This window comes from Rhinoderma darwinii, chromosome 2 (assembly GCF_050947455.1).
Source record: "Rhinoderma darwinii isolate aRhiDar2 chromosome 2, aRhiDar2.hap1, whole genome shotgun sequence".
Lineage (NCBI taxonomy): Eukaryota > Metazoa > Chordata > Amphibia > Anura > Rhinodermatidae > Rhinoderma > Rhinoderma darwinii.
In genome coordinates, this window is record NC_134688.1 from 469,922,326 (window position 1) to 469,938,231 (window position 15,906).

The 15,906-nt window shown below is 46.2% G+C and overlaps 1 protein-coding gene across 1 annotated transcript in view; it reads right to left on the reverse strand.

Moving 5' to 3' along the window:
• Window positions 1-10,918: 10,918 nt before the first annotated feature.
• The window catches only part of LOC142741921 (cell surface glycoprotein CD200 receptor 5-like), a 38,917-nt gene continuing 33,929 nt past the window's right edge, over window positions 10,919-15,906 (reverse strand). The window contains exon 3 of the mRNA XM_075851243.1: window positions 10,919-11,181. Coding sequence (XP_075707358.1) covers window positions 10,919-11,181 — 263 coding nt within the window. The remainder of the gene's footprint in view (window positions 11,182-15,906) is intronic.

Genomic DNA, 15,906 nt, shown 5'->3' on the forward strand with positions numbered 1-15,906 from the left:
GCACTGGAGACTCAGTAACACAGATTGTTACTCACAGACAGCAGGCGACGTCCCAGACTCTGGAGTCAGACCCATAAGTGAGGCCGTCAACCCTGTGTCTGCACCTGCTTATGCACAGGCTACAGGTGTAGCTCATTGACCAGCAGTCTAGCACTAATGGCAGAGATGGACCAGAGATTTGGGAATCCACCCTACTCTTTCCCAGTCCAACTCCAGGTCCTTTTCAAACTAGCCAGCTTTGAGAAGTCTGAGCTCTCCATTTTAAACTAAACATTCCCTGGAGACTAAGGCTTAGTTCACATCAGCGTCGAAACTCTGTCCATGGGTTCCATTGGACTTTTCCGTCAGAGGAACCCATGAATAGAATCCAAACTGAAACAAACGGAAACCATAGGTTTCCATTTGCATCACCATTTCAATAGTAACAGATCCGGTGCAAATGGTTTCCGTTTTTAAATGTTGTTTAAGGATTCCGTTGTTTTGACGGAATGAATAGCGCAGTCGAATACGGTATTGATTCCGTCAAAACAACAGAACCCTTACACAACGGTGACAAATGGAAACCATTTGCACTGGATCTGTCACCATTGAAATCAATGGTGATGCAAATGGAAACCTATGGTTTCCATTTGTTTCAATTTGGATTCCGTTCATGGGTTCCCCTGATGTAAAGCTCCGACGGAACCCATGAACGGAGTCCCGACGCAGATGGGAATGAAGCCTAAGAAACATACAACAGCACTCTAGGGGAAATGTACCTTTCCTCAATGACTTTACCTGTCACTGTCTCACAATATATATATTTGAGCAGATGGAGAATATTGAGTGTCTCTATCGGTTTCTCTCCCTTGTTGAATTATAATAAATCCAGCACTCAAAAGACCCAAAACTTTACTGAAGGTAAATACAAAATTGAAATAAACGTTTAAATACATTATATGGCCAAAAGCATATGGACCCTTGACCATCCATGAATAAGTGTCAGCCTCGTCCCCTAGCTGTGCCAGTGAAAACTCCATGTCCTTCTCCACCAACATCTCCTCATCCTCCTCAAGTCAGCTCCTCATCCTACTCCACTTTCTCCTGCATGAGATATTGTCCCTTTGAGTCACCAACAGCCACAGGGCGGTGAACAAGATGTGGAAGCTGTTCTTCCTCTATCCCTTATTGCATCAGTGTGAGTGTTTGCTGTAATATAAATATCAGAGGCAGGACATCGTTAATGCCACTGTTGTCCCTACTCACAAATCTGGTGGATTATTTCAAGGGCCTGAGAAGGACGAGAGGCGTCCCTGTTGAGCTGCCACTGCCTGAGCTCAAAATATCACAAGCCCCCTGCATTGGTGATTTTGTGCATGATGTAATCATTGACCGCTTTACGCTGCTCGTACATACGGTCCAGCATATGCAAGGTGGAATTCCAGTGAGTTGGAACGTCACATATCATGTGGCTGCAGTTCCAGGAGAGGGTTCTTAGCCCCATAAGAATGGCTGAAATAAGCAGACACTCTCCTTGACATGGTCAGTACCTTCTGCAAGCCAAGATACATTTTTAAAAAAAAACTTTACAACACCAAATTTAAGACGTGTGCCATGCAGGGAGCATGTGTTATATTCCCCAAATGTAGTGCTGTTGTAGAAAGCCGGGAGACATACAGTGGGAAACTTGCTGCTGAATGCATAACAGCAACTAACCCCCTGGGTTGCTTCTCTCGCCCAGGTTCATCAGGTGTAAAACCAGATCCAGAACCAGACCAGCACAACCGTGGAGGGGTCACTAGCACCTGGCTTTTTTTCCATGGTGCTTGTCACTGCCACGCAAAACATTGACCCAGTGGGCCACTAAAGACATGTACTGTCCCTGGCCTTAATTGCTGCTTGATGTGTAGGTGGTGGCTGCACAGCGACAATTCCAAAGTGTGGCCCATGTTCTCCATTTGAAAGTACAAGGCATGGACAATTTGTTTGAGAAATAATGGCTGCTAAGTATCCTCCATCAAGGCTGAGCGCACTCCATCAGTTGCCTAAAGGCGGTGGAATCAACTAAGTGGTACGGCAATGATTCTACCGACAGCAACTTGGCCAGCTTGGAGTTCCCTTGGCACACAAGCAGATTACATAGCGCATATTGTTGTTTCTCTCCCAAACATAGCTTTGTCATTGACCTAAGATGGACAGGAGGAGTACGAGTAGACGAAGCAGTAGACGATGATGTTGACTGTGATGATGACAACAACGACCATGTCGTACTTGTGGATGTGGCCTGACTACTAGAATGACGATGGAGAGAAGTCGGAGGGCGGTCTTGCTCACATTGCTGGCCAGTTACATTTTTCGCACATGTACAGGTGATGCTGCTTCATGTGCTGAAGGATAGCCACAGTTACTATATTTGTGTTTGATTGGCCACGGATTCTTTGCCTGCAGAGCTTGCACACTGAGATAGTTTTCTCGGCCGGCGATGTAGAGAAAAATTACCACACAGAACATTTCTGCTACCACCACCCAAGCTTGCCCTAGGTCTAAATGTTTTTTTATCAATACCTATACCAGACTGTGAAGACTACTAGTATATCCAGAAAATGAAACACACATAGCACAAGTCATGTACCATGACAATATAAAATAAACTTTATTGAAATATACATAACATATTGGCCATCAAAATATAAAAACAATATAGCACACAGTTAAAAAGGAGAGTCTGGAGGAGCTGCATGAATAATCCAATATATATGCTACCATACTATAAACATCCTGTGATGTGGTAACAAATGCAGATATCTATAGAAAAGATGATCATATAGATCAAGTATTTGGACAACAGAAGCACATAAATATATTTAGCACCTGACAGAAGAGCACACAATTGTGCATGCATATAAAAGTATACAGCTAGAGCTCCAAGTTGCACCCAAAACAAAGACCATGCTTTATAAATAAAGGATATTGCACAAACCCATGGACTGCATGATAGGAAGCACGCAGGAACACTCCACACTGACCGCCCCCGACGCACGTTTCGCCGTCAGCTACCCCTTGAGAAAGCTGACGGCGAAACGTGCGTCGGGGGCGGTCAGTGTGGAGTGTTCCTGCGTGCTTCCTATCATGCAGTCCATGGGTTTGTGCAATATCCTTTATTTATAAAGCATGGTCTTTGTTTTGGGTGCAACTTGGAGCTCTAGCTGTATACTTTTATATGCATGCACAATTGTGTGCTCTTCTGTCAGGTGCTAAATATATTTATGTGCTTCTGTTGTCCAAATACTTGATCTATATGATCATCTTTTCTATAGATATCTGCATTTGTTACCACATCACAGGATGTTTATAGTATGGTAGCATATATATTGGATTATTCATGCAGCTCCTCCAGACTCTCCTTTTTAACTGTGTGCTATATTGTTTTTATATTTTGATGGCCAATATGTTATGTATATTTCAATAAAGTTTATTTTATATTGTCATGGTACATGACTTGTGCTATATGTGTTTCATTTTCTGGATATACTAGTAGTCTTCACAGTCTGGTATAGGTATTGATATTTGCTTTATGATTTGTGTGGACGCATTATTGTTTGGCGTATGCCAATGGTCTATACTCGTATAGGTATTCATCTAAATGTTTTTTTAGCCTACACCAACAGCAGCAGCGGCATCCTCTCGAGGTGACCACAGTAGAAGCAGATCTGCCCTGGCAGGTTTCGTTTTTTTGGCCGTAAATTGGCTCCGCTCTATATCACCGTCACCACCCTCCTCTTTTGATGTCATCAACTCCTAGTCATGTTGATCCGTTTCCCAGGTCCTTTCCTACACACAATCATCATTATCATATCATCATCCCCGCCTCATTTCTCAGACTGAGACATGTCATGGTCTCCTTGCCGCTCTCATGATTCCCACCTCTATATTTTCCCCAAATACCACTACCACCACGGCTACCAGTGCTCCTACCATTACCAATACCATAACTACAAGTGCCACTACTACCACCAACACCACCAAAACAGCTATGCATTTCAGTCATGTCCTGTTCTCATCAAGTTTCACACTATAACATTATCTTGAATATCTTCCTTAGAACCTGGGGTGTTGTCTTTTAGGTGAAGAGAAGGCGCCCCACTGGGGGTCAGTGAAGACAGAGATGACGGAAAAGAAATGCTTAACTGGAAAGGAGGAGGAGGAATGCGCTTAACTCTGGCTCAAAGTCACGGTGTCATAGGTAACATCATCTTGCGGTGACTGAGATGATAAGTAAGCCTTCCAGTCCACACAGTGCTGGCATTAGGGGGGGGCAAATTGGGCAATTGCCCAAAGCCCCCATCTTCTTAGGGATCCCTGCCCGCGGCTACTATGGGGCCCACGCCGCTCGGACCATAATATTTATGGACTGGGCGGCACGGGCCTCCTCATGCCCGGTGGCGTCGATAGGCCTGCATCCTATAAGGCACAGGGAAGACTTCCTGCTCAGGCCAGCGTGAGGATGTTGCCTCATCACGCTGGTCTGCACATGCGTCCAGCCTGGAGGTAGTGCATTGCTCCGTCCTTTGCTGGTACAGGGCAAGGTAAGTACAATTTTTTTTTGGGGGGGGGACGGTGTGGCAATATACAGGGAGGGGGGTTGCTGTGTAGCACTATTTACAAGGGAGGGGGGCTGTGTAGCACTATATACAAGGGAGTGGGGGGATGTGTAGCACTATATACAAGGGAGAGGGAGCTGTATACAACTATATACAAGGGATGGGGTGTGGCAATATACAGGGGAGGTTGTGTGGCACTATATACAAGAGAGGCTGTGTGGCACTATCGACTAAGGGGGGTTGTGTGGCACTATATATTAGGGTGGATGACTGTGGCGCTATCTACAGGGGGCACAAAGGGGGCATTACTGCTGTGGGGGCACAAAGGAGGCACGGTTACTGATGGGGTACTTTTATTGTGTCGAGCACTGAGAGATCATTATTACCATCTGGGGCACTGTGGTTTACAAGTCTGTTTAGAGCAGGGGTCTCAAACTCGGCCGGGTAAGTGGGCCGCATATAAAAAAATGGGAAGTTGACGGGCCGCATTACTTTCAAATTTGATACAATACAAAATTATTGTTAATCAATTAGTTATTTGAACTAGTATAACACTATTACTATAATAATAATACTGCATTACTATAATAATAGCGCTAGGTTTAAAATTTGAGATATTTCTCCACATGCTTATTTCAACAATCCAGCTTTCCAGTTTAAGTGTCGCTAAATGCAGTCCGGCGGCTCAGTTAGCACACATGTCAAGATTGGGCAGCCCCTTTTTAGATAGTGCCGCAGTGCCCTCTGTGGATGCTGCCGCAGTGCCCTCTGTGGATGCTGCCGCAGTGCACTCTGTGGATAATGCAACACACCCCTAGATAAGGCCACAGTGCCCTCTGTAGATAAGGCCACAGTGCCCTCTGTAGATAAGGCCACAGTGCCCTCTGTAGATAAGGCCACAGTGCCCTCTGTAGATAAGGCCACAGTGCCCTCTGTAGATAAGGCCACAGTGCCCTCTGTAGATAATGCCACAGTGCCCTCTGTAGATAAGGCCACAGTGCCCTCTGTAGATAATGCAACACACCCCTAAATAATGCCAGTGTCCTCTTCAGATACTGTCACACACCCACTTGTAGATAACGCCACAGTGCCTTCTGTAGAGGCTGCCACAGTGCCCTCTGTAGAGGCTGCCACAGTGCCCTCTGTAGAGGCTGCCACAGTGCCCTCTGTAGAGGCTGCCAAAGTGCCCTCTGTAGAGGCTGCCAAAGTGCCCTCTGTAGAGGCTGCCCCAGTGCCCTCTGTAGAGGCTGCCCCAGTGCCCTCTGTAAAGGCTGCCCCAGTGCCCTCTGTAGAGGCTGCCCCAGTGCCCTCTGTAGAGGCTGCTCCAGTGTCCTCTGTAGAGGCTGCCCCAGTGCCCTCTGTAGAGGCTGCCCCAGTGATGTTAGGGGCTTGCCCAGAGCTGGAGTCCCAGGCAGAGCGCTAGTAGGCTCTTCCTGGGACTCCAGCTGTGCTCCTGACATCACTGGGACTCCTGCTCTGGGGAAGCCCCTGACATCATTGTCGATGTATGAACAGCGATGTCAGAGGCTTCCCCAGAGCAGAGCCGATAATAGCGCTCTGCCCGGGACTCCGCTCTGGGGAAGACCCTGACACACTGTCCATATATGGGCAGCGATGTCAGGGAATTCCACAGAGTCCCGGAGCAGAGCCGACATCAGCGCTCTGCTCGGGACTCCGGCTCTGGGGAAGCCCCAGACATCGCTGTTCATATGTGGACAGCGATGTCAGGGAATTCCACAGAGTCCAGGAGCAGAGCCGACACCAGCGCTCTGCTCCGCTCTGGGCAAGACCCTGACACACTGTCCATATATGGGCAGCGATGTCAGGGAATTCAACAGAGTCCCGGAGCAGAGCCGACACCAGCGCTCTGCTCGGGACTCCGGCTCTGGGGAAGCCCCAGACATCGCTGTTCATATGTGGACAGCGATGTCAGGGAATTCCACAGAGTCCAGGAGCAGAGCCGCCACCAGCGCTCTGCTCCGCTCTGGGCAAGACCCTGACACACTGTCCATATATGGGCAGCGATGTCAGGGAATTCCACAGAGTCACGGAGCAGAGCCGACACCAGCGCTCTGCTCGGGACTCCGGCTCTGGGGAAGCCCTAGACATCGCTGTTCATATGTGGACAGCGATGTCAGGGAATTCCAGAGTCTCGGAGCAGAGCCGATACTAGCGGCTCAGTGTCCCGCGGGCCGCAGATGACAGCCCCAGGGGCCGCGTGCTTGAGACCCCTGGTTTAGAGGATGGGGTATTGGTGAGGAGGATGCTTGAAAAGCGAGAAACCATGTCTGTGTGTCAAATTTTGCAGCGGCGAGTCGTGGCGGGAATAAGTCGTCACAGTGGTCTGGGCCGGATGGAGAAAAAAAGGGAAAGTGAACTACTCTAATTAAAGAAAATATCACCTGTGAGTCACTAGATATAAATGCGCTGTAAACACTTACATGGTCTGCAGAGCTCCTGTGTATAACTGGAATCTACCACTATATTGTCACTTCATGGTGGTAATGTTGGTCTTTGCATAGTGATTTTTATTCAGTAACAGTATGGGGTATTAGTCAGTCACTATGTGGTTATAGTGTGGTGGTATTATTCAGTAGCAGTATGGGAGAATAATTCAGTCACTATGTGCTAATGGTGTGGTGGTATTCAGTATCAGTCGATTTGCAATCAATGGTAATGCAAACGGAAGCTATGGTTTCCGTTTGGTTTGCGTTCATGGGTTCCCCTGACGGAAAGTTCTTACGGAAGCCATCAATGGAACCCCGACACATATGTGAACAATCCCTAATTCAGCATTTGGGGCCCGACTTTTAATCTTGCCCAGGGCCACACTTTCTCTAAAACCAGCCCTGAGTCCACAATAATACTCCTACCGAGGCAATGGACAACTGTGTCCTGCTACTACTGGCTGGACTGCTGGTGCCGATAGTTCTACTTCTACTCGCACTTCAGCCACCCACATTCTTACTGGCGGATGACGTGGCACAGGTGTTTCCTCCATTCATTGCCACTTTGTTTTTTACCAGACGTTTTATTTTTATATGAGGCACCACTGAGCCTGCACTGGTTATTTTGACCATAATGCCAATAGTTATACAGAAAGAAATTCAGAAGTCACACAGTCTACTCACTAAAAGTGCACTGTATTAGTGCTTGTTGCTGCTGTTATTGTTGGCTAAGTTTGAAGCAAACTATATGTAAAAATGGGTGGCACTATTAGCAATTAGATATATGCAAAACAATGAGTGACATCAGGAATGTGACGTCTGTATCAGAAGGCAGTGGCAATCTATCAACGCCAGGACTTAAATTTATAATGTTTTAAGTTGCAAAAAAATTGTCACTTGGACACAGACTGATGTTTGACGGCGCTGTATAACTGATTGATGCAGAATAATACGCCAATTTTTGGTGGCACTATTACTAGCAATTAGATATATGCTAAACGATGAGTGACATCACGTCCGTGACGTCTGCTTCAGAAGGGAGCGGAAATCTATCAGCACCAGGATTAATTTTATTGAAGAAGATTTGTGAATAATTAGGATTGGGGATTAACAAATTAATGTAAGAATTGTATACGTAGCTGCAGCAGCACTCACTCACAGCAATAGCTGCCTGTGCCTGCCTAACTAACACACTGGCACTGACAGACTCCTATTTCTCTGTAAAATCTATCTCTCTGTCAAATTATTGTAAATCTAACTATCTATTCACCTCTCCTCACTATCTAAAACACTCTCTGACATTAGTCCACTATCTAAAATTTTAAGTGGGTGCGAAGGTGGACATAGCCTTTAAGTTTTATTATGGCCCTTGGGAGTGATACAATCTGACAGTGTGGGCTTGGACGAGAATTTTTTTTGCACTCCTGCTGTAAAGGGATTGTTTTATCATAGAAATTGGCGGCAAATCACTATGATGTGTCACAAATGTCCGGTCAGCAAGGGTTCGACCTCTGTGACTCCTGCCGATCATTAGAAAGAAGTGGAATCAGTGTTAGGAAAGCTCTGTGCCACTGTGTCTCCTGTCGCTCCGCTCTGTTTTTTTCTAACCTGGCCACATCAGGCATTAACCAGAATGGTCCAACCCAGCAACAGAGGGTGCATGGTGCTTTCCTAGCACCACTGCCACATTGTTCTAGTGATTGGTGAGAGTCATAGCAATCAGACCCCAGCCTAACCTGAGGCAATCTCTTTAACTTTACTCACATTAAGGACAAGACCATAAAGAAGTAACATTTACCTTCTCCTACCTTCTCTGTCAATTTTTTGCATAGATCTGTAGTGTAAAATATTATTAAGTGGAGGTACACTTTAAAGAGAACCTTTCACCTGCCCATACATCTGCAGCTGAGTGCTCCATGTAATAGGCACTGCTGTACAAAACTTGTCTCACAAAATTCTATCCTCCTCCGTTATTTAGATATCGGTGCCGTTATATATGGTGCTCGATATGCAAATAACCCCCTGAACTTTCAATGGGGCATTTCTTTATTTCTAAAGGGCAGGGAGCATGTTACTTATCGCTCTGACAATGTCCAATCAGCTACGAACAGTGTCAGAATGGCTTGTGCTGTGTGATCTCTTTCGCGAGATCACACATTCTATTCGTTCTGCAGAGAGCGTGCATACATGCCCTCACGCATGCTCGCACGCTGTTTGCGTGCACATCTCTGACCTCACCGCTCCCGATGATACTCCTGCCGCCTAGAATACTAGGAGAAGGCATACAAACCTGGATGTGACTAGATCTTCTTCTCCTCGTCTTCTGTTCTGTGGCCGCAGGAGTATCGTGGGGAGCGGCGATTCCGAACATGAGGGCAAACGCACGCTCTCTACAGAACAACAAGACTGCATACCTCCCAACCGTCCCAGATTCAGCGCAACAGTCTCGGATTACAGGCGGCCCGCTGGTATGTCCCGATGCATCAGGATGCAGATACAGTTGAACCCATTTCTGAAGCAAGGAACCTTAGCTTCAGAATTAGTGCAGAGCAGAGAAGCACAGGGAGCTCCTCCGCTCACCAAGAATTCGCCGGGCACAGGGCTACATTAAGTGGTGTGCTCGGGGAAGCCCTTGACGTCACTGTCCATATATGGACAATAAAATTAGGAGCCACTGATTGAGCGGAATCCCCATTGCCGATGATCTGGCCGGAGACATATATGGACATTGATGTCAGGGGCTCCTCCTGGAGTGGAATACCCGGCCAGATTCGGCAACGGAGGTTATGCTCAAGGAGTAGCCACTGAAGTCACTGTCCATATATGGACAGTGAGATCAGGCCTTCCCTATAGGAGCGGAATCCCCGGCCTATGCTCTGACTGGGGATTCCGCTCCTAGAGGGAGTCCCAATGGTGCTATCTACAGGAGGGTAGCACTATCTACAAGGGGGGGGGGTGCTATCTTCAAGGGAGCTGTGGCACTATCAACATGGACACAGTAGCACTGTATGGGGGCACTATATACATGGGCACTATATACAAGGGCACTGGCACTAGGGGCAGCTTTGGTGGCATTATACTGTATAAGGGCAGCTAGGGGGCATTATACTGTATAGGGGCACTATAATGTATGGGGCAGCTATGGGGGCATTATGCTGCATGGGGCAGCTATGTGGCATTATGCTGTATGGGGGAATTTGGGCATTATACTGCATGGGGGGGATTATACTGTATGGGGGCATCTGTGTGGGCATTATACTGTATGGGGCCTCCGTGTTGGCTTTGTACTGTGTGGGTATATCTATGGTTGCATTATATGGTATGGTGGCAGCTAGAGGGCATTATACTGTGTGAGGGCAGCTAGAGGGCATTATATTGTATGGGAGGCACTATGGGAGCATGATATTGAGTGGGCTGAACTGGGTGTGTATGGGCGATGAGTTGATGGGATTAGAGGCGTGGCTTAAAATAAAATAAAATTGCTGCGCACCACATCGGTTGTCCCTCTTTGCGATACTTGAAAGATGGGAGGTATGAGACTGTGATCTCGCGAGAGAGATCACAGAGCACAAGCCGTTTTGACACTATCCGTAGTTAATTGGACAGTTTCAGAGCGATAATTAACACGCCCCCATGCCATTTAGAAATAAAGAAATGCCCCATTGATAGTTCAGGGTGTTATTTACATATTGGTCGCCAAATATAATGGCACCAATATCTAAATAACAGAGGGGGAGAGAATTTTTTTTTTAAGTGAGACAAGTTTTGTGCAGAAGTGCCTATTGCATGGTGCACTCAGCTGCAGATGTATGGGCAGGTGAAAGGTTCTCTTTAAGAGACACACACACACACACACACACACACACACACACACACACACACACACACACATTACTTACCACTCAGAGTAATTTCTCCTTTCCATGGATTTGCAAATGTTGGATGAGAAACAAGACAAGTCACCGAATTCCCATTAATTCTCTTTCTACTGATCGTGCTGATCACTGTCCACGTCTGATTTGACTCTTCCAGTTGTATGGTGTTTATTTCATCTGAATGTGGGATCCAGGAGATTTCTGCAGGTGGATTCCCACCAATCGCGCCACACTCTGGACATCCATCACTGTTTAATTTTAGGAATGTCATCGGCTGAGCTAAAAGTTAATGAATAATTTATTTATTAGGCTATTATTGACGCAGGCCTCATGCACACGACCGTATTTTTTCCCACCCGTAAATACTGGCATAAATACGGGTCCGGTGTCACACGTATTCCACCCGTTTTGCACCAGTATTTACGAACCCGTGCCCGTAAATATGGGTCCGGTGTCACCCGTATTCCACCCGTATTTACGGGCACGTTTTTGGCGGCAAAATAGCACTGCACTAATCGGCAGCCCCTTCTCTCTATCAGTGCAGGATAGAGAGAAGGGACAGCCTTTTCTGTAATAAAAGTTAAAGAAATTCATACTTACCCGGCCGTTGTCTTGGTGACGCGTCCCTCTCTTCACATCCAGCCCGACATCCCTGGATGACGCGGCAGTCCATGTGACCGCTGCAGCCTGTGATTGACCTGTGATTGGCTGCAGCGGTCACATGGCCTTAAACGTCATCCAGGACGTCGGGCCGGATGTCGAGAGGGACGCGTCACCAAGGCAACGGGCGGGAGACCGGACTGGAGGAAGCAGGAAGTTGTCGGTAAGTATGAAAGTCTTTTATTTTTATTTTTTACAGGTTTATACTGATCGGTAGTCACTGTCCAGGGTGCTGAAAGAGTTACTGCCGATCAGTTAACTCTTTCAGCTCCCTGGACAGTGACTATTTACTGACGTCGCTTAGCAACGCTGCCGTAATGACGGGTGCACACACGTAGCCACCCGTCATTACGAGAGCTCCATAGACTTCTATGGACTGTCCGTGCCGTTATTACGGCCTGAAATAGGACATGTTCTATCTTTTTCAACGGCACGGGCACCTTCCCGTGAGAAAACGGGAAGGTACCCGTGGCCAATAGAAGTCTATGAGCCCGTTATTACGGGTCGTAATTACGACCCGTAATAACGGGAGTTTTTACGGTCGTGTGCATGAGGCCTAAGACTATGTATTACTATTGAGCTGTGAAGAGTTAAATATACACACAAAATAAGTCACTTAATCAGATGGGAAAATCCATTTTGTCTCAATTCATAACTGGGTCGTCTGCAATACTGCTGGGTTCACAGTGTGCATTTTTGTTGTGTTTTAGTTGAGTTTTTGAAATGCTGGAAAGAAAAACACAACTGAAAAAACGCATGATGTTTTTGAAAAAATGTGTTTTTTACTTGCCCATGAGTTTCACAAACTGTTCCAGCTGTTAGCCTTTGCTTAGTAAATTGAAAACCAGATTACAGCTAAGAGGTATTGTAAAAATGCATGGGTATTTTAAAAAATGTCATGCGTTTTTTTTATCTTTTCAAAAACGCAACAAAATTACACAATGTAAACCCAGCCTAAAGCAACTAATCCGTAGGTCATTCTCATTAGTAACATTCACACCAGGTCTTTCTTAACTTCATATCAGGTGGTGATCATTGTCCCCTTTAAGCTCCATGGCAGCGTGGGAGAATTGTTCAGTTTATAAAAAACACTTTCATATACTCTATTAGGGAATTCGGAGTTAATAGAGGGGGGGGTCCCCTGTTCAGGATCCTCATTTCTTGGCCAGGGAGGAGAGACGTTACAAAGAGCGTATCTCGCTCTGGAGAACCTGTCTTGTCCTGCATTACACAGACAACAGATTGATTTGAATATGTACTGTGTAATGCTTAATTTCTCCTGTGGTGGAGCTGCAGGGAATTTAAACACGTACTGCCAGGTTTCCTCACAGATTACAGCTGATTGTTGGGGATCCCAGCAGGAGGACACTTTTTGATCAGCTTATTGTCAAGGGACCCTTCTAACATGTAGTTATTGTCTAAAGTAGAGAACCCCTTTAAGCACTCTGCTCGATTATAGGGGGAACTGTGAGGCTCTTGAATCCCAGCCACGCACGCCTCTCCTTTAGAAATGAGCGGTTCTGATGGAAATTCAATGGAAAACTACATTCAGAACTGAAAGAGTGTATCGTGGTTGCTGTCAGACTATTTTTTAATTCTTGATCTCTCTGGACGGAGCTATTTTTTTTGTTTGTTTTTTCGTTTTCTCATTGTCGCACTCCAAGACCCATATCATTTTATTTTCCAATGAGGCAGCTGTATAAGGGTTTTTATTTTGCGGGACAAGTTGTAGTTTTAATTGGAACAATTTTAGGTAATATTTTGAAGTGGGAATAGAAAATAAAACAGCGATTCCATCATAATTTCTTGCAATCATTTTTACACAGTTTAACCGTTTGGTATAAATAATGTACTTGTTAGGAATCTGCCAGGTACTTCATCTAAGTATACTCCTGGGATTAATCAATCCACACCTGAGGCCAGACCTGTTCGACTGACACCATCTCCCACCAACCAGGGTGGCAGGCTCAGGAGTGGGAGAGCCTATCGCGGCCTGGTCTGTCGGAGTTAGCTCCGCCCCCTGTCCTTTATTACCTGCCCTGTTCTCTCCCTCAGTGCTTGTAATTCTTTTGGATTCCTGGCCCCACTGCTGCTTGCTCCAGCCTGCTTCTGCCGTGCTTCTGCCTTGCTGCAGTTCTGCTTGACCTGCTTTGCTTTGCCCCTGGCTTGCTTCTGTCTCCTTGCCCGCTTGGTTGTACTCACTTCGTCCTGGTCCTGACTGTTCGTTCGCCGCTCCGTTTCCTCGTGGCGTTCCGTGGCTACTGCCCCTTCCCTTGCGTGTTCCCTGTTTGTTTTCCTGTGCACTTAGACAGCGTAGGGACCGCCGCCCAGTTGTACCTCGTCGCCTAGGGCGGGTCGTTGCAAGTAGGCAGGGACAGGGCGGTGGGTAGATTAGGGCTCACTTTCCCTTCACCTCCTTCCTGCCATTACATAATTACAAGCCAGACCACTGTTAGGGATCTGCCAGGTACTTCATCTAAGTATACTCCTGGGATTAATCAATCCACACCTGAGGCCAGACCTGTTCGACTGACACCATCTCCCACCAACCAGGGTGGCAGGCTCAGGAGTGGGAGAGCCTATCGCGGCCTGGTCTGTCGGAGTTAGCTCCGCCCCCTGTCCTTTATTACCTGCCCTGTTCTCTCCCTCAGTGCTTGTAATTCTTTTGGATTCCTGGCCCCACTGCTGCTTGCTCCAGCCTGCTTCTGCCGTGCTTCTGCCTTGCTGCAGTTCTGCTTGACCTGCTTTGCTTTGCCCCTGGCTTGCTTCTGTCTCCTTGCCCGCTTGGTTGTGCTCACTTCGTCCTGGTCCTGACTGTTCGTTCGCCGCTCCGTTTCCTCGTGGCGTTCCGTGGCTACTGCCCCTTCCCTTGCGTGTTCCCTGTTTGTTTTCCTGTGCACTTAGACAGCGTAGGGACCGCCGCCCAGTTGTACCTCGTCGCCTAGGGCGGGTCGTTGCAAGTAGGCAGGGACAGGGCGGTGGGTAGATTAGGGCTCACTTTCCCTTCACCTCCTTCCTGCCATTACAGTACTAACTTTATTCTATGGGTCAGTTCAAAACTGGCGATACCAAATTTATGGCGATTTTATATGTTTTAGTACTTATGCAATTTCGAATGTCCCATTATGATTGTTATGTAGAACAAGAATGTGCAACCAATGCCCACAACCAGCGGTGAGTTCGCACATTCTTGTTCTACATAACAATCATAATAATATTTAGTCCAATTCAGTGTTATATATGCTTTTAACTCTTTTTTTTTTTATCATAGACTAGTATGATAAATTCTTTTTTTCTACAACTTCTGGGGTAAAGGTTTTTTTTAAAAATTTCACATATAAAATTTTTTACACAATTCTTTATTTTTCTACTACTGTTATGCTTGACTGTTACGGACTATCTCATGTATTTTTTATTAATATTGTTCCTTGACTTTGTGCAATGCATTTCCAACCCCAGCTTTTGTTTACATCCATTTGACCCGATATTACGTCATGGATTTTCTCTGACCCCTGTTTTTGGCGTTTTGTTCAATTCACAATGTTCCTGAACATGCTGTCAAATACTATATAAGTCACTTATCATGTTTCCCTTCTCACTTGACCTGATGAAGACGCCTGTTTGGCGTTGAAACGCGTAGCCTTTATAATAAAGCCATTATTATTACTTATATGGTCCCTTCTTGATGGTAGCAGCGCTATACTTTGGTTCTTGTTTCCATATACCTAATCTTATGCAAGAATCATAACATTTAGGATTCCACTTAATCAAATTTGCTTTTACCCAATCAATAACCAGATTATGCATCTGCACCCATGGAATCCCAATATTACCTCAGAGGGCAAATTTACTAGCAGGAAGAAAGTGATTTGTTCAGTATGCAAAGTACCCACTTCCAATGTAACAGGCGGAGCAGAGTCTATGATAAGTGCAGGGAAGGCAGAGGAAACTGAGCGATCAGTGCCCAACATCCTACTACAGAAAAAGCTGAAGCCTGGAGAGGTAACAGTGGGAAACAAGGTATGACATGTTAAGCCCTATACTGGGATACAGACATTAACCTTTTTTTGACCCAGACCACCTAGAATGCTGATATCAACTCCTTCACTGCCCTAGACAACCAAGGGTGCTGGCATTAACCCCTTCACTACCCTAGACTAATAGACTACTAGGAATCTTACTATAATTGGCTCAACTACCCTAGACATCCAGAGATCTGGGCATTGAGCCCCTTATTGCTCTAGACCACCAGGGATGTTGACATAAACACTCTAAAACTTTGTACTTGGACACTATGTGAGTGATTTACTTTGACACGCCAGTCTAAGAATAAACACTGCTGGA